This window comes from Psammomys obesus, unplaced genomic scaffold (genome assembly GCF_907164565.1).
Source record: "Psammomys obesus unplaced genomic scaffold, mPsaObe1.curated_primary_1811, whole genome shotgun sequence".
Taxonomy (NCBI): Eukaryota; Metazoa; Chordata; class Mammalia; order Rodentia; family Muridae; genus Psammomys; species Psammomys obesus.
Genome location: NW_026590663.1, coordinates 2,010,758 through 2,030,966, shown reverse-complemented (window position 1 = coordinate 2,030,966; position 20,209 = coordinate 2,010,758). Strand labels below are relative to the sequence as shown.

Sequence of the window (20,209 nt, the reverse complement as noted above, 5' to 3'; positions counted from 1 at the left end):
ATGTGTAGCTGTTCTGTCACTTGTCACCTCTTAGGAGACATCTGGCAGACACTTTGCCAGCACATCCCTACAGGCTCTGCCACTGCTTGACATAGACCTAGAATCACATTCTCTTCATGCTCAGACAAGCACCTGGCAAATGCATCCAGAGATACAGATAGAGTCTGTTATTCTAAAGGTTTTGTGTACTGTTGTAAATCAAAACCAAGAGGACTACGTTAAGAATAATTTAATGGCAATAAGATGAATTGGTACTTTAACCTATTGCTCTGTGGATGTATATGGCCACATGCATATATGTTTATATCACACATACACAGTATGGATGTTCTCATTTAAAATAATACAGAATTACTTTTAAAAAGCTTTTATTTGATACAAACTCTATCCAGACGCAAACCAGGGGAGGTCTGGCCTTGCCCCAATAGTTTAGGTTTTCTATCTGCAGAACAGAATAATGAGTCCATGATGGAGGTAAGGCATTTATTTTCATTGTATTTAGTAACAGTTTACTGGGGATGTCTGCCCAAAGATGCTTCCATTGGAAGATAAGTTGACTTCAAGGAAGACAATACTTCAAAGACAGAAAAACACAACTTAAGCCAATTGCCCATTGGAGATTGCCTATTCTTCTGGGGAGCAGGAACCTGAGATGCAGGTTAGCTTAGTTTCATCTCATATTCTATAAATAATTCATGGAAGATGTCAATTTATTCATAAGGTAGGTGGCCAAGAACAAGTTCTGGGTGTTTGCCAACAATGTGGCTCTGAATACTCCATCCTATTGGAAGGATCCTGTTCTTGGCATGAGAAACTTGTGATGAGGGTTGGATCCACACCCTTTAAAAAACATGCCACTGTTTTTGCATAGATGATGTGAAGGTTGAAATGAATATCCTTGTGAGGCGTGTGTGAACTGGTTTTCCCCAGTGGGCATGCACACACGGTGGAAATCAGAGGATCCGAATCGGTGCCATTTGATGACTAAACTCACTTTAGGCTACAAAGGTCTTGTTTCAGTTCCACTCATACTATTCTTAATGCAGAGCAAATTTTATGTTATAAAGAGTAGCCGCAGATAATCCCATGTTCTGCCAATTATTTGGGCAGTGATTTTAAACAAAGGGTCATAAATTCTCTTTATGATACTGTAAAGCTGGAGAGCCCATTAAGCATAAACTTCAGGTTACATGTAATTAAGGCAAGGGGGAGAATGTAAAATATAAGCTTTAAGATAAATCTTGTGTTACATATAGATGCACACAGAGAAATGCTGCATAACTTCCATCTAGAAGGCGAAGGTAGAGATGAAGAGGGATTGGGATTGCCCTGGAGGAATGACCTCTTGGCCGGGGGCTGGGGAGCCAGTTTGATGGGAAATGAGCTGTCATTTCAGGCTCCCCAGACAAAGACCATATGAGTAATCACAGCACATTCTCTACTTTTCTTATTAAATGATATGCAATTAAAAGCACATTGGCTTGCTATTTGGTTGGTTTGGGTTACAGAGTTTGGCTCAATAAACACATAAAGTGACTATTTATGCTTTTACTTTATGGGTTATGGGGCCTTGCAGAATGACTTACACACTAGGGAGAAGGTTTGAAAAGGTGTCTACCATTTGTCAAGGCCTCTAGAAGGTGCTTATGATCTGAGTCATTTCCCAGACCTCCCGAGGCCTGAACAGGGCCTGGGTCCCTTCCTTTCAACCTTGCGTTGAGTGTGGTAGTCCTTAGGGACTAGCCTGGGCTACACTTGGTTCAGTACTGGTATTGTGCACCACCCTCTCCTATCACATATCTACTGACAGGGGTCACATGAATTATTTGGTCAGGTCTCTAGTTATTAAGGTAAAAATGGGCTGGAAACCAAACAACCTTTTATATTTAGGAGAACCATGCACACACACCTACCCAGAATGGTGCTCATTTTATTTTAAGGTCCTTTTTTCTTCCTTCCTTCCTTCCTTCCTTCCTTCCTTCCTTCCTTCCTTCCTTCCTTCCTTCTTTCTTTCTTTCTTTCTTTCTTTCTTTCTTTCTTTCTTTCTTTCTTTCTTTCTTTCTTTCTCTCTTCCTACCTTTTTGCCAAATATAGTGTCCTAACCTTATAACCTTAGCACTTTGGAGTCTAAGACTGGAAGATTAACAGTTCAAGGCCAGCCTAGGTTAAAGAGGGAGAACCTGTCTCAAAACAAGCAAACTGAATTTATTTTCTAAGATCAATTAATGTTCGAATGTTAAAACATGTAAATTATGGACCTGATATGAACACGAGGCTTTTAGAAAATTAGAATATTGGTCTTAATCTCATACTGAAGTGAAAATGAAATTCTATAAGATTTCAACCCATCAATTTTTATTATAAAAAGAAAGTGGAACTACAACTAAAGGTTGCATCTGCAGTCTGAATCACACGCTATCCGCATTTATACATATTTGATTAAAACTTCATCAAGTTGATGCACTGTGCCCACCAACCATATAAGAAGAAGAAAAAAAACACTACATAGTTGAGAATCAACTGAATACATTTTAAAATATATGAAACCCTCTTACTTTCAGATGCGTATGTGATCATAATCTATTATAATTACTTTGCTTTAATTGTGTCTAGGCATTCTTATGGAGATTTACTGAATTACTTTTTTTTATGCAACAAAAGAATGCATTTTTTATTACCTGCAACAAAATGTATTGTGGATGTTATACATAAATCACCCCAGCAGGGCAAAAACCTTGGTTTGAAATAGGAAATATCTAAATTGAAATATTTTCCTAGCTGTATTACATGATGTTAGAAAAAAAGGCTTTTACAAAGTAAATGAAAACAGCTCTTTGCAGAAGCCTAGAGACTTAGGTATGTTTTCTCTAAGTGTAGCTATGCTGTTCTTTCAGTTAGAGTTAAGAAATTATGTTGACTTACATTGTAAGTAGGTTTACAAATTACCCCTGATTAATTGTAAAAGTGGACAGATTGTGTATTAATGAGTGTGCTGAGGCTCAGTGATCTGTGATTCACAAAATAAATTCTTTAAATTTCAGTGAACATAAAGAGAAGAAGATTATGATGTTAGGAAGATGGTTTGTATTGGCAAGGGGAAAATGAGTCTGGTCATCTGCACACCGTGAGAGAATCATCAGAGGAGTATGGAAGTTGATAATCACAGTTATTGCACAATAAAAGGCCCTCAGATCATACGAAACCTCCGAAGCTTTGCCAAACACAGTCTAGTTTACAGGCATGCACAGAATCCTCTTGTCCTAAGCAGGTCTTTGAGGGGGCAGTTCTTACAACTTCTAGATGCACTCCTTAAGCTGCAAAGATAGATTAAAAATGACTTCCCTTCCAAGAGCAATCAAAATTATTTGAGATTTAAATGCATGTAAAAATTGCTGCCAGGAATGATGATTCATGACTGTAATCCCAACATTCATTAGGAAGATTGTGAGTTCCAGACATGGGTTGGCTTACATAGTGAGCCCCTGTCTCAAAAAATAAGCAAGCCAAGAAGAAAACAACAGTGAAAGTCAAAATACCACTTGAAGAGCTCTTATTCCTTGATCCAATCAGAATGGTGGGATCTGGGTATTGCTGGTTTGTGTTGTGATGCATGCTTTTTTAAGTTAATGATACATTTGTTTGTTTTAACCAAAATATCACTACTATAGATTTTGGTGATTTTCTTATATTTTTGTTTTATCGTTTACTTAAATGAAGAACAATGCTTGGTGTCCACTGGGCTCCAGCTTTCATAACAGTAGATGCCTTTTCTTTCCTTCCATACCAAAGCTTTAGACTAATGAAAAAAACTCCATTCGATAATGTGATTTTAGAGCCCCCTCCTTTTTATATTTCTTTTGGTGTTTTTCAGTGAAATGGAACTAAAGGGAGAAACTAAAGATGTAGGGTACCATTGATATTTATTTTCTACCTTATTTCCACTAGGATTCTTTCCTGTAAGTTCTCCCAGTGCTTTAAAGTGAGATCTGGTCCTCTCTGGGGAAGACTTCTGGACATAAAGGAAACTCGTCTAAAGAAGGTTTGATGACTCCAATGCAAGGCAGCCCAGCAAGAAAAGGTGAGTGCACTCTCTCATCTCTATAAGGTTCTTCTTGGCTATAGGTTAAAAAGTACACTGTACGTTTCACACACACACACACACACACACACACATGCACATACACACACACACACACACACACACACACACGGCTCCACATACAAACGTTCACACACATTTCTACGCATACGCACACCCTGTCACCCTCACACAGTGTCAACAAAGCCGCTTGGAAATGTTTGCACAGTTATTCTTGACTTTTCATATTATAAATATATATTTTTTTTAAGTTTAGTTTAGATTGGATGCTGATCAACTCTTACTCAAAACAATACACTTCCTGTAACTAACTTTCACACTTAAAAAGTGTTTTTAAAGGCCTACTCCTATTTCTCCCCCGCTCAAATTAAAACATTCTAAAATAGAGAAGTATGTTTGTAAAGGCACACATTCATATTTATTTACCCAGGGCAAAATACAGTTTCTTCAGTTAAGAGGTGTCTGGCACAGTCACCAGAACTTCAGTGCCCCCTGTTACAGACATAAAAAGAAATACTTATCGCTACCCTGTGTTCAGAAGCAGAAAGTTCATCCCAGTGTGTTATTAAGACAATGCCAGAGCTGAAGAGACAATGTGGTCAGGCCTACTGATCACACTAGACCTTACACCTTTCCCAAATCAGTCAGCTTCTGCGTGGTTGTATAACTCTAGTAGACAGAAGGATAAGGGGCTGGAGAGATGGCTCAGCGGTTAAGAACACTTGTCTGAGCAGAGGACTGTGGCTTGATTCTCCACATTGACACGGTGGCTCTGAATCCTCCGTAGCTCCAGTTCCAGGGAATCTAATGCTCTCTTCTGACCTCGAGGAGCACCATGCACTCACATGGTGCACAAAACAATACATACATGTGGACAGAACACGTATGTATTCATATACGTAAACATATACTCCATATACATAAAGTAAAATAAATCAATGTAAAAAGTTTTTGAGAGAGGGAAGGTAAAGGAGACTCCCGGAAGGCAGATTATTACCAGTTAAGACATTTATTGACCAGACATTACAGTTGTTTCTAACATCTAGTGTTATCTGGGTGGTGAAGAGGAAGACGCCAGACTAGCTGGAGTCGGAGGGTTCTCCCGGTCATGCTGACAGTGAGTCGAGAAGCCGGCGCTAACTGTGACACCGCTGGAGCGTCCGCAATGCGTTAAAACGTGACAGAGCAATGGCGACAATTGCTAACATCTTCCGTCCTGGAAGGACAGCTGAAGATTTAAGCACAGTGTTTGTATACAGATATCGATATTAAAGACATTTCATAGTTAGGTTAATTCTGTACCGATGTTCAAAAAACCCTTTTCTAAATGCATATGTTGTTTATATAAAGTGGTATTTGCGCTTAAATATAAGTTAATATAGTTAAATATAAATTCATGTTTATGTTCTTATAAAAATATATATAAAAATAGAGTATTTGAAGGAAGTGAATATTCATTCTAAATAATTGATGGGTCAATAGATCAAAATAGTTTCATTTTTTTATGGCAATGAACTTGAGGTATTTGTACATTTAATAATCTCAGCTCCATACTGAGTATATCCTCAGCTTCCTCTCCTCACCCCCAAACCATCCTTTAAAACCCGCTATAGCAGTGAGAAGTTATCTCACAGCAAACTATTTGTATAATAAGAAAATTTACCATCTCGTACCTAAAAAGACACAAAAGAAAGTTTTCAAAGCTAGAATTAGGGTTGTTTCATACTTATGCCACAGTTTTCATAAGATACTTGTATGCCTATTCTAATTTCAATTAAACATATTTGTTCAAAGAAGAATACAGATCCTAGCCACACAGTGCTATCTGAGGACACATAGGAAATGTTTTATGCTTATACATTTGAGAACCCTCGATCTTTTGCAACGTATCTGAAATGCAACTGTCTTCCTAAATCAGATAGGTCTGTAGGCAAGCGAACACGTCTTCAGCATCCACAAACATAGCAAAGTAACAGGTGGGGAAGTTTATCTGGCTCCACACTTTAAAATTATGTGTATTGTCAGACTGTGCACCCCATCTAAACTCACAGACATTTGGGGTAGGGGATGTTTGTGGATAACACAGGATCGTAGACTTGAGTATAATATTGCTTTTTATCACTCACTCTCAGAGAATCCCTTTGGATTCCCCCGTAAAGAATCACTCCTGTTCATTCCCTGCCATTACAACATTTTAAAAGACTAAGAAGAAATAGTTTTCACCTGCATTAAATCCACAAAGCTCAAATCACCATAAATACGCATTTTCTTCGGGTAGAGGCCTTAAGTGCTACTCTTCCTTGCACATGGAATGCAGTTGCTTCTTTGACTTTTTTTTTTTTTTTTTTACATTAGTGAACCTTTGTTGTGGGTAGCCCACAAACAGCATTACCCTACCCCAACGCTGTTACATTTCTGCACTTCTGTTTTTTGTTGCAATCCAATACCTAGTCTGGTCCACGTGGTCCTACTTAGTGATCACATTTCAGGTGATCATCTTCTAGCTCTGTCCTTTGGCCTGAAACTAACAGATGCTCAAGGTCACTTTTGACTGTACATTTATATTTAAAAAAAAAAAAAAAAAAAAAAGGTGTCACTACTCTCTTGTGAGCTGTGTGCTTTGCTGTGTGTGCTTGCACTGGGGAGTATCCAGTGATCGGGAAGTACATGTGAGGCACGTTTGCTACTCAGACCACTGTCCAGGTGAATGACTTGTCTCTCACTCTGACGTCAGCTCTCTGTCACGGAGCCTGTGCAGATCTCTGGCTGGCACACATCCTGCTGAGCAGGATTTCAGAGCAAACCTGATTTACTGGACCTCTGACATGATACGGTGAATGAACATTTGGGACAGCATTTTGTCGCTGCAGTTTGCTTTGCCTGCTGAAGTATTTCCCCACCATGTGGTTCTTGGATCTTTTCATCTTGATGATATGGTGCTCTCTGGATAACTTCGATTTCACTACCTGCAAATAAAGAAACAAGAGATCAGAGGTGCAAAAACCGCAAATATCTGAACACCACATACAGCACTATGACCAACAGTCTCATGCTTGCACTGCGCTGCGGCCGCACAGATGATGCCTAAAGGGCACGATACGATTTACATAAACATGGACTACTGTCACCTGTGTTTCAAAAAAGACCAAAGCCAAAGTTACAATTCCTGTTGCTTTTCAGAGCTTGAGTCTTCTAAGTGCGACGTGGGAACTGTTCCGTGTGATGCCTTTGCCACTCTGTGTGTGTGTGTGTGTGTGTGTGTGTGTGTGACTGTACCTTCATTTCAAGTGTTCTTTTGAATAGATGGTATTACAGAACATTCACGGTGCCTAAAAAGCCTACGATCAAGCTTCCCTCGCATCTTTTTTCTTATTTCAGCCACTCAGATCTCTCTCTCTCTCTGCATGTTACCATTTTTCTATGATTCACAGCTACTTTGTACATACCCATGTCATACACACGTAACCCTACAGTTTGGTTTATGTTTCCAATTTGTAAAACATTGTCCTGGTGGGACAAATGTTTTAAATCACTATGCCTAAATGCCTAAATCACTATCTTCTGCCTCTGAGACAATAGAACTCAGGGTATTAAAACTGAAGGTTTGGCAGAAGTGAAGGAGAAACCAAGATAGGAACTGGAGAAGGGATGAGTCCCTGGGAAGTCACACAAGAAAGAGAAAGGAAAGAAAATACTAGTGATGATGTTTGGAAATAAGAACTTCATCTTGTTCATCATGCACACGTAACACAGTTTTGTTTTGTTTTTCTGTCTGTGTTCTTGAGACACAGAAAAGTACTCACTGATGGGAGTATAAATGGGAGTAAATTATGTCACATAGATTTTTTCCTTATTCTTTTAGGTGTAATGTAATTATTAAGGTACATATCATTTGATCCCATAAAAGGGAATGCAATGAAAATGCGTCCTGAAAACAAAACAGGATATTTGGGGAAAAACCCACATAATTGGGAAAAAATATGATAGTTACACACTTTAAATAAACAAATTATTTTAGAATAATAAAACAAAAACTTTGTAAAGATCTATAACAAAATATTAAGAGTGATTTCAGTACAAGGATTCTATATGGTTTTAATTTGTTCTATTAACTTTTATCTTGACTTAAAAAAAAAAACAACCAATGTGCATGATTTTAAGACAATGAAAAAAATGGAATTTAGGGAAAAGTGTTTCAGTAGTGTATTATAAAACCAGTAGCCCTTGTTAAACCATTGGATGTCATTGTTTTCTTTCTTCCTTCCTTTCTTCCTTCCTTCCTTTCTTTCTTTCTTTCTTTCTTTCTTTTTTTCTTTCTTTCTTTCTTTCTTTCTTTCTTTCTTTCTTTCTTTCTTTCTTTTTCCCTTCCTTCCTTCCTTCCTTCCTCCCTCCCTCCCTCCCTCCCTCCCTTCCTTCCTTCCTTCCTTCCCTTTTTCTTTCTTTAATTTTACATTTATTTATTTATCTTTAAATTAAAAAATTATTTAAGTATACTTACTTTACATCCCAAGGGTGTCCCCTCCCTCTTCTCCTCCTAATCTCCCCTCTCCCTTTTTTCCTCTTTCCCTCTTCCTTTTTCCTCCAGAAAAGGGAAGCTCCCCCATCAACCCTTCCTAGTTACATCAGGACTGAGCATATCCTCATCCCCTGAGGCCAGGCAAGGCAATCTGCCAGGGGGAAGTGATTCAGAAGCAGGCAATAGAATCCATATTAGAACTCTCCCCTACCTCCAATAGCCAGACAACCCCCATGAAGACCAAGCTGCCCATCAGGCACATGCGTGCAGGGACCATGCACACTCCTTAGTTGATGTCTCAGTCTCTGAAAGCCCCCGTGAGTTTGGATTAGTTGTCACTGTTGGTCTTCTTGTGGGATTCCTGTTCCCTCTGGGTCCTTCCATCTTTCTCCCAAAACTTCCATGAGATCCCCAGAGCTCTGCCCCATGCTTGGCTGCAAGATCCACCATCTGTCTTAATCCGTTATGGTACATTTACACAATGTTATACTACTCAGCTATTAAAAATAAGGAAACCATGAAATTTGCAGGCAAATGGATGGAAATAAAAAAGATCAACCCAGACCCAGAAAGACACACATAGTATGTACTCACTTATAAGCTATCCTTGCAGATGGAAGCCTAACATGACTGTCATCTGGGAGGCTCCGTCCAACAGCAGATAGAGACAGATGCTGCGACTTGCAGTAAATTGCTTTCTAGAGAACAGTCACCACGAGAATATGCCTTTTCTTCTATCAGACCCTTAGATCGGGTGACTTGTGAAGGGCAGTGAAAGCATCCAGTTGTGGCAAAGAATTACTGTGGATTGTGATTTGGAGATCAGCTTGCCATTAAGCTTGGGCTGACATTCTAGATCCCAAGAGTGAAGTTCCTGAATGTCCTTCCACCTGAAGGTGTGTGTATCAGAACTCCAGTATGGCGGGCCTGAGAGGGCACCGACGCTTCCTGAAGATCTTTTGTATTTTAAAGGGGATTGCCCTTAATGTTAGTGAACAACATTCTAGAAGCTTACATAAAGAAACATTTAAGCATAAATATGGCATTCAACCTTGAAATAATATTATTCCACTGTTCTGCAGCCAAAATAAAGGCAATTTTAAGATACGATACCTTAAGTTTGGTTTCTACAGTTGCCATGATAGTCTATGTGCTAATTACATGTGAAATGAAAGCAAGTCTATATCATAACATACAGGGCCATACTGCTTTAACCATTGTTTTAATGCTTGGGGCTGATGTATTTGCTACTCTTAAGTGAGGTATGTAGGTAGGATATCCAAGAATATGTGCGTCCGTACATTCTCTGAGATAGGTTTCCCCTAAAGTAAGTGTCAATGTTTTACCAGGTTTCAATGGGAAACTTGATAATTTATCTACGATTTTAGAGAGCTTAAGTTGATCTTGGAGAAAGGGGGATGAGATGATGGCTTTGCCCAGCAGTTGCTGAAGGCCAGGCTAGCTAATATTCCTGAATTACCAGTGCTCCTCTTAGATGCTGTTGGAAATAGACTCTGGTGACTTGGCCTCCACACTTGCCTCACTTTGCTTTGATTTTTGAAAGCTATTTTTAGATAATAATAAGAGATTGTGTTTCCAAACTCCTTTTTAAAAGTCACTATTGATTTGATACTGAATCCTGAATGCCAACAAATAAGGAGAATTATTTCCATTTTGATTTACCAAAATATATGTCGAGATACAAAATTTCTCTGAAAACTGCTAGTGTGAATCAAGCCTATTTAAAAGCCCCGTAGTAGTATGTGTCACACCACTAGTACATACAACTTACTCCAAGATGGAAAAACACTTCAACGTTAGGAAGTATTTCTTTACAGGAAATTACCAGAGCATTATGTAGGAATATACATACATACATACATACATACATACATACATACATACATATATATACATATATATGTATATATATATATATATATATATATATATATATATATATATTCATTTACTCTGAAAACCCAAATGAGCCTACTAGAAATGATCATGTATTCTAAAGCTGATGTTTAAAAATGATAAAGCTTCTCCATAGCTTATCAATAATTAAGAAAGTTATTTAGAGAGCATTCCCTACAACACCATATAACCAAGTTCGACAATGATCCTACTGGCTGCAGGTGAAGAATCCATCACACGGTTAGTGAGGCACAAAGGATACATGGTCAAATAAAGAGATCAACCATGTTGGGGCTTCACGGTTGGTGAAAGTTCACTGGGCAATTGAAGGATGCACAGCAGATGAAAATACATGTTAAGAATCAATATAGGAAAATAACCATGATCACTTGAGAACACAAGGTCCTGGTGGTTGAGAGTGGGCATTCTGAGTGAGCTGTTCTTCATGAATATGAATGAAGTCTACCTCAAAACTGAATGTGACTCAAGTCATCCTTGCCAAAATCTAAGCCTTCTTTGTTAGAAGCTTCGCTTCCTTCTTTTTCCCACACAGTCTTCTCCACTGTGTGTGTGTGTGTGTGTGTGTGTGTGTGTGTGTGTGTGTGTTCTTATGGCTGAACCTAGGGCCCGGTGCATGCTAAGCACTCAGGGCCGTTGAGCTATAGCCATAGCCACAGCCATGGTTCATCTGTGTTCTCTGCATCCCTCCCTGTCCTTCAGAAACATACCTCTTCTGTCCAGCCTTCCTTCTGCTCCTCACAGATCCGTGCCAGCTGGGAATATCTTCCTCTCATGCCTTTATAGTCAAACATCTAGGGACCCATTCTAATCTCATCTGCATCCTGATTGTCAGCAGGATATTTATACATAAGATTTGATAAGCCATTCATCTTGGAATCAGAGTCTCTCAGGAGCAGGAGGGAGATATGGGCCAAGGGCTTCAGTTACACCTAGCCTTTGTAACACACTGACAGGTACACATTCTGTCTAGGCTGCACAATTTACCAGGGCTGCAAAGTCTTGTGGGAAGAAAGTCCTAAGCTGTACTTTTTTATTTGCCTGCAGATGCTATTCATTGCGTCTCATCAACAAGCTGGTGGTCTGTGCTGAAATAGCTCAGGGACCACTGAGCTTACTGGAGTGGCTTGTCCCAAAGTACAAGTCACCCTGTCTCATTTCCTGGAGTTGATGTTCATCATGAGTTTGTGGGGTCATCTTGAGATTTGCGGTGCAGCATACTGAACTGAACGTATCTGTGGGTCTCTCTTGCCCATTTTCAGAGGTCGGAGGTCTGAATGCAGTATTTGGGACAGAAGCAGGCATTGATCACATGCTCAGTGTTTGTTAAACAAACACTGAGTTAAAAGTACCTTTTAACTTGCATTATTATGTTTCTGCCTACATTTAGATAGAACATTTCTTTATGGAAAGCAACCTTAAGTGCTATGTTTTCTGGAACTTGATTGTAAAATTTGGGCTCAAGGGCCCTGCAAGATGGCTCAGTGGGCAGAGATGCTTGCCACCACGCCTGACAAGCTGAGTTAGATTCTCCAGAACCCACGTAATGGAAGGAGAAAGTTGTCTTCTGTCTGTGTTCTTTGATACACATGTACACATGCTCATCTAAATAAAATAAAAAATAGAGATGTAATGGAGATCATTGAATTATTTCCATTTAGAAATATAGGTTAATAGCTGAAATGCATGAAATAGTCAATACTGACATGGAAAGAACAGTGCTCATTCTTCAGATTAAAAAGCATGTCACACGTTTTCATTGTTACCTAAGCTTTTCATGGAGAAATAAAGAAATTCTAAATTGCTCTCAGTGTTATATAAATTTTTATAATGTTGACAGCCCAACACTTTTAAATAAAATAGGATTAAAATCAAGAATATAGTTTAAAATGAAGCTATGTACCACACTGCACCTATCTAATATATAGAGAGAAGAGTTTTATTTTTAATTAATCTTATTCAAACTCTCAGAGTGAACAAGAATTTATGTAATCCTTTTGCAATGAAAAAGAAAAGGAGAAATAAGGTAGCATTTCACATATAAATACTTAATTACTGCCCTCTCTGTGTAATACCCATCTCTCTGAGTTCTCTGCGCTAGAAAACACATGGAAGAATTCAGATATGGTCCCTACCCTCAAGGGGACTATATAAAGACACATGTCTAAGATACTTGAAGTAGGAACAAGAATGAAGGGACTTCAAAGACATTGTCTGGGACTAGATCTACAAGGTCAGGCACCATGTTGTTTCCATGTAATGAATAGTTCCTGAGTACATTAAGGAAACTTGGTGCTAATTTATGGTAGGCATGAGAATCTCTTTACATGCCTATTAGTTCTTTGAACTTGTTTGTGAAAGTTAGCATCCAGCCCTCAAGCTGCTACCTGTGTCCAGATGCCAAAATATCATCTTGTTTTACTTCCAGGTTCTAAAATGGAGAAAAAGTAATTTAGACACATTTTTTTTAAAGGGCTGGAAATATTATGCCAAAAAAGATGTTTGATACCTGTATAGTAAAAAGCTCCTTCCCTTTGATGTTGTGTGGAACCCAGCCAATTTGGGATCCTCCCAAAAAATCAGAGGACCCCTTGAGGTTGCTAAAATCCAACTGATGTGTCAAGTGGAGTGCAGCTTTGAGAGAGAAGGTCTAGTGGCACAATTGTTAGGTTGCCTCCAAGCAATGACAATAAACAGTATAAATAAGCTACCCGGGACCAATTAACAAATACTAAGCTATACACCCAAACACTGCTCTAAAGTGAGCCACGGAGGAAGTGACCCCTGACCCCTGAAAAGTCGGCATGCTTACATAGTAAGTAAGGGATCCATTATGTGTTGTTAATAATGATGGTTAATGGCATATACATATACGACTTGGCAAATGTTTGACGTATTTACCTAGGAGTACTAAACAACAAATCTCTCGCCCCTTTTAATCCAAAAGTGGGTCTTTTTACCTATTTGCTTGACCTATTTTGTAAATTTTCTGTTGTGAATTATATTTTAACTTAGTAAGATATGGAGGACAATTGGTCTCATAGAACATGATAGCCCATTAATGCGCTAGCATTGTTCGGTATGATAAAGAGCCTTATTGTTTATCATGTCTTATAATAAAGATTTATCAGCAAAGATCTGGGTTAGAGTATGATGCACACAGGTATAGTCTTCCAACTTTATTTTCAAGCAAAAATTACAGTCTATCAATGGTGATTGATATGTCACCATGCTAACGGCAGTACTTAGGATCAGCTGCCTGATGCCTGAGAGTGTAGGGAGAACAGAGATTTTATTCTTTGCAGCCCAGAAGTAAATTTTACCTTTCCATAGATTTAAAAAAAAATATGTTGAGATACCTCTCAGTTTGCAATTGTATGTTTTTATTTCTATGTAAATAAAAATGTGGTCATAGAGATATTTTGGAATGTGTAGAAATACCACATTTCAACTTGACTAGTTTTGACCCCTAACTTTCGTTAAGACTTTCCAAACAAACAAAAAAATCATTTTAAGTTACACCACAAAATAAGCATTGCAACTTTAACTGTTAAACTTGGGCAATTTCAACACTGAAAATTGATTTCACATAAACGTTCATCAGAATGAATGACTTGCCATGGCAATTAGTAGCTACATCTGAAACAACTTTGAATTTTCCAAAAGCCGGTACCAAGAGGGCAGGCTCGCCGAACTGGAAGCACATCAGGAGATACGGGACAAGCAAATACCTTTTGTAAAACTGATCTCGACCTGAATAACCTCCAGGGAACTTCTGATGTGGTTCCAGGTTCAGAGAAGAAAATAGGAAACAATTTGCTCGGTGCGAGTGTTCCAGAACTGCCCTGGACTGGCTGAGGGGATGCTCTGGCTGCAAACGGATGACTGTGGATGAAAAGCAACGAGGTGACCTGATCGCTTTCCAAGGCTGTAAAGCCTGTGGTTGACCTTAGGAAATACACTGTCACCTTATAAGAAAAGCGTACACTGCCGAAGTGTTTATAAAGTCACTTGGCATGCCAGCTAGTCTCATCAGCACGGCTGGCTGGGACCGAAGACTAAGGATCCACAGAAATGGGATCGAACCAAAGCAACACAAGACAGCTAGAAGCTCGTATTTCTAATTTTTGATTTGATTTCAAGTTATCACACAATTTTGGAAGTTAATAAGGCATGCTTTTCTTTCACTTGCTCCACAAATATTCAGTTATGGAACCTTCAAGAAGCTGTATCAATTCAAGCGACTCCAAGGTCCAAATGAGACAAAGGTGGTGAGGATTAGGCCACAACATAACACTTTTTTTTGGTCCTATTTGGGGCTTTCCAGATTCTCAGTGAACACACTGTCCCTCCATCACACACCTCCATCATAACCCCCTTTCTCTGAGAGCTTAACCAATGGGCCAGTGGTTCTCAACCTTCCTAATGCTGCAATCATTTAATACAGTACCTCATATTGTGGCAACGTCCAGCTTTAAAATTATTCTATTGCCACTCCATAGCTGTAATTTTGCTACTGTTATGAACCATACTGTAAATATCTTATAATTCTGATAGTCTTAGTCAATCCCTGTGCAAAAGTCATAGGATTGTGACCCACAGGTTGAGAACCACTGCCATAGGTTCTCATCTTTGGCTCTGGGAACAAAATGTGCTCTGAAGTGAGCAGTTTGATTATGCGGGGTTCTAGATATGCCTTGAAACGCCATGAGGCTTCCCAGTGACTCCGACCTTAGATCAAATCTCCCCTTAGTCTCATCGAGTGTAAGCTGAGTTCCCACTTCATTCTAGTTTTGCACATCACTTTTGACCTTAATTCTTAGGTGTTTGTTTCATCTCTCTTGAACTTAAAAGTTATACTTAGGAATAAGGCATCTGCCTGGGAAAGGTATCTCAGGCCTATAATTCTAGCACATGGGAGGCTGATACAGGAGGATCACCCTTCACAAATGATGCCAGTCTGGAGTATATAATGAGTTCTAGAAAAACCTAGGCTACAGGGAGATTCAAAAACAAAGAAAAAAACAAGCAAAACAAAACAAAGGCACGAAAACTGTCACTCAGAGATGCCTTGTGTGATCAATGCTTTCAACTGCTAGCTTCCCTGTATGGATTTGGTCTGACAACAACACCCGTCTTTTTAAGGGAGCTCATTTCTCCTCAGGAGATCTCTGCAGCCTTGTTCTGGTTTCTGCACTCCAGGAGGTCTGGGATCAGGTTTAAGAGCCCTCTCCCATCAGGTATCAATTTCTCTTCACTTTCTCTTTCAAGCCCAAGGATTAAATTGTTCCTTACTACATCTGTGCTTCCAGTTTTGACTCTGTAGCTCACCTGTGAGATACTATAAGCCTGGATGCTGATTTTTGTCTTCATGGACCTGGAGAAAGGACCTAGCAGCTGACCAGGTTGGCATCAATATCTGGCTGTGAAAACACAGACAATCCGTGGGTTTCTATTGGTATCCCTCTTCCCTAGGCATCTGGAGTAGTTTTTTTGAGGAGTTATTTGAGTGATGTAAATACCTTTATGTCTCTAGAGTCTTTTTCACAGGAATTCAAGTAAAAGAGAAGAGAAATGATTGTATACCTCTCACTGTTAGCCTGAACCTCATGTCTGAAGTTAGGCCTACTCACTACACCTGCTCTCCCACTATCTGGAGTGGGCTGTGAACAGTTGTTCTGAATCTAAAGCAGAGAACACAAGAGAACAAGGTTGTACAAAATAAATAAATCAAGGCTTGCTGTAGTTGGGGTGGTTGACATTTCCCCACATCTGATCTCTGTGCCATTCCCAGTGCTGTTCTGTGGTAGAGCATTGGGATGGTTCACGGTGTCTATAGGACATAGGAATCCAGGGATGAAGCTGCCATTTGCAATGGGAAGTAAATAATGGTTACTGGTTGCAATGATGATACTTTGGCTCTGATTTGTTCTTTAGAGTAAGACAGAAAGTGCTTAAAAATTAAGGATGTTTTAGTTTTTTCATTTAGCACATATGAAGGACTTTCTAAGAAGTATCATCTCTGAGAAACTGATCAGAACCTTTAAGTTATATTTATTACTAAATGTGTAAATAAACTTGTGAAATAAAAAGAAAACATGCTTTTGTGTTCCAAACAGTTTGGAAAAAACTATAGCAAACTAACCTAATTAACTAATTAATTATTAAGAAATTAATTGGTGAGATAGTCCTTCTCCCTTTGTTGTTTTTCTTAATCACATACAAGACCTCTGAAATCCCATTTTCCCATTTGTTATATCTTCACAATTGATGGTCCCATCATTCCTGCCACCAGTGTCCACCAGTGTCAGCTAGGACCTTCTGACTGCCCAAACAGTGAAGATTCTGAAGTTTTTATCTGAAGTGAAGTGTTTGCCACATTTGACATTTTTGGTTCCGTCTTGATAATTTTGTTCTCTTGCTTTCCAGGGCACTATTCCTGGAACTGTACGAACTATACTACAGTTCTGCCTCTAAAAGTTCATGCTCTAAATTGACATGATCATGTACGCCCAAGCTTTTCCTGATCTGTTTTTGTGGCTTCAACTATTGCCTATTTTCTCAAGACTCCCAATCCTCCCTCCAGTCTCAACCTGCCCCTTTTAGCTTCTCCATACCTGTGGATCCAACTGCCCGCTCAGAACACCACCTGGATGTCCTACAGGCATCTCCAAAGCAACATGTTGAAAACTGAACTCGTCATGTTTTCCCTAAGCGGATGCCTTTTCAGTTCTTGGTCTCACATGCTGTCTCAGCTTTCTCATCAGTCATGCAAGTTAGGAATCCCCTTTGATTCTTCCCACTCCTTCATTCCACAGATAAAACCTACAGATTATGCTCCTTAAAAATAGCTTGCATTTGTTGCCCACTTCTATCTTATGCTTGCTGCTTCTGCCCTGTCTGTAGTAGCCCTTCACCATTTCTCATCCGACTTCTGGAAAAATTAGCTACATTCTTGGCTTGGTTCTCTCCACATCCTCCCTCTTTGGTTATAAACTTCTGAAGATAGACGTATTTACTTTTATTTTTGTGCATGGGTGTTTGCCTGCAGATATGCATGTGACACACACGGGTGCAATTTTTTAGTCAAAAAAGGCTTCAGATTCCCCAGAACTGCAGCTGCAGACACTGGTAAGTTACCATGTGGGTGTTGGAAATGATGTGCAGGCTCTCTGCAATAGTGAATATTTTAAAGACATCGCTCGGGTCCTGGCTTATAAATTTTTTCAAACAGAAATACTACCTCATTCTCTGTGTAAGAATTTCAATGACTGTCCACTACCTACAGGGTTTAAGGCTAAGCTTTCACCGTGATTTGGGCCTGAGTACTTTTCTCCAGTCTCTGCTTCTGTTTTGTTTTTTAAACTGATGCTCTGCCATGTCCAGAATTTCTCCTGGTTCTCTGAGACCAGAGTTACTCATGATTCCATAGGATCAGAATGGCCTACCTCTCGGGGCCTTGGCTAGGGCCAGTTTTCTACCACAATCCAACTAAGCAGTTTTATTGCTGTTGTTTGGTATCTTTTTGATTGTTTGTTTTTATTGTTGTTGCTTCTAAAGAGGAAGGTCACTCAGTCTCCAGACCTGGACTTACACCTCTTTTCCTGTATCTACGAACACGCTACTCTACATATTGTGTCATATGGGCCTTTATAAATTACATTTTTAGTAGTATCTTGAGGCTAGGGAAGAAATGTGCCTTATTTATTTTCACTTTCTACTGTTTAGCTCTAGAAATGGACTCATTAAACAAATGCTGGATGATTGCATCAAGGAATAAACAAGATTGAAATATTTGGAACAGAATATAGGGCAAAGGTTTAGAAGAGTATTCATGTGTAAACAGGACTTGGTAACTGACTTTTTTGGGTTGTTAACTAGTCAGGAAGGACAAGCAAAATCTTCAGTTTGTAAGTGGCAGTAAGGGCATACGAGTGGGAACAAAAATTAGTGAGGTCTTGAGTCATCTTTGAGGACATATGGCTTTTGAGATGTTTTTTGGAGTCCTGTGATGCATCCTCCAGCTGATTACACAACAGTAGTAAAGTCTTCTTAGAGTACTAGGAAACATTTCCAGACAAAATTGCCATAGTAATGTATTGCAAATACTCATGCTTTGGGAAGATATTCCTGAAGGTGCAGTAGTGGCACTTATATCTAGCTGGAAGCCAACACCTGTCTGATTGGACTGAAGGCCCACTCAACAGGAGGGAAATTACGCGTGTTACTGGAAACCTAGCCAATTACCCGGGGCTAGTGAGGTTATAAATCTTAGAGAAGCATAGTTTAGCTACTTTAACTAAACCAGTGAAATTCCTAAAATGCATTCTAAATATCCGTCCTTGTACTCATAAATAAGCGTATCTCTCTTCCTCATCAAAGAAGCTTGTCTTTGCAGAGATGGAGACCATTATGGAAAGCCGCAGTGGTCCAAATGCAGAAAGCAACTGATGACGGGTGTGCCCAGCCCAAGTGGATACATTGACAACACAACCACACACCTTATGCTCTGGAAAGGTCATGGAAGAAGTGGGTGAAAAGAGTCTAAGAGCTAGAGGATTAAGAAGTCAACTATGTGATTGTGTTTCCCAGAAATGGCAGGAAACCTGCACCTATGACACCTTAATAAGACCTGAGTGATAATGAAAACATCACCAATAGATAAGATAGAGGAGAGCAAAATAGCACAGGGCTCTAACCCTAGATTAATAACTACTGGCAACTAATGACTGTAGAGAGCAGGAAAATAAGTCTTCCCCAGGAATGAGCCCTTAATTGGTCTTGTGATAGTAAGTGGTCAGTTCTGGAATTATTCCTATAATACTTATACATTTATGCACATGTGATGATACTAATTAAAGGTAAGGGGGTTGTAAATTTGCAAGTGATTGAGGGGGAACATAGGAGGGAGAAGGGTTGGAGAGAGGAGAGGGAGGAGAAAATGATGTAATTAAAAAGTAAGGGGATAAGGGTAAGAATTAGGAGAGAGAATAGAAATCAGTGGGAGCATCTCTGGGAAGGGGAGGCTCCTGGGAGTCTATGGAGGTGACCCTAGCTGAAACTCCAAGCAACAGGTGTTAAGGATCATGAAGTCAGCACCTCCTGTTGCCAGGTGGGACTCATAGTGGAGGGAGGGGGGCATCAACCCACACATAAAACCTTTGACCCCAAATGTGTGTTGTCTACAAGAAGTGTAGGAATAAAGATGCAGCAGAGAGTGAGGAAACAGCAAACCAGCAACTAGCCCAGCCTGAGACCCACCCCACAGAAGAGGGCTGACCACAGTCATGATTAATGATATTCTGCTAGGCTTGCAGATAGGAGTCTAGCATATCTGTCTTCTGAGAAGCTTCATTCAGCAGATGATGGAAACAGATGCAGAGACCCAAGGCCAAGCAATAGGCTGAGATTGGGGAATGCTGTGGAAGAGTGGGAGGAAGAATAGAGGGAGCTGAAGAGGTCAAGGACACCACAAGAAGAACTACAGAGTAAACTAACCTGGGCCTACAGGGACTCACAGAGCCTGAACCACCAACCAAAGAACTGAACCTAGACCTCTATACATATGTAGCAGTTATTACTTCAGTTTTAGACCAATGAATTTAAGGAGTTTGTGTGTGTGTGTGTGTGTGTGTGTGTGTGTGTGTGTGTGTGTGTGT

General features: G+C 39.6%; 1 protein-coding gene across 1 annotated transcript in view; it reads right to left on the bottom strand.

The window, feature by feature from the left end:
* Nucleotides 1-5,089: 5,089 nt before the first annotated feature.
* Nucleotides 5,090-20,209, bottom strand: part of Cped1 (cadherin like and PC-esterase domain containing 1) — a 269,206-nt gene continuing 254,086 nt past the window's right edge. Inside the window, exon 22 of the mRNA XM_055608217.1 lies at nt 5,090-7,065. Within this exon, the coding sequence (XP_055464192.1) occupies nt 6,841-7,065 (225 nt within the window). The 3' untranslated portion in view covers nt 5,090-6,840. The remainder of the gene's footprint in view (nt 7,066-20,209) is intronic.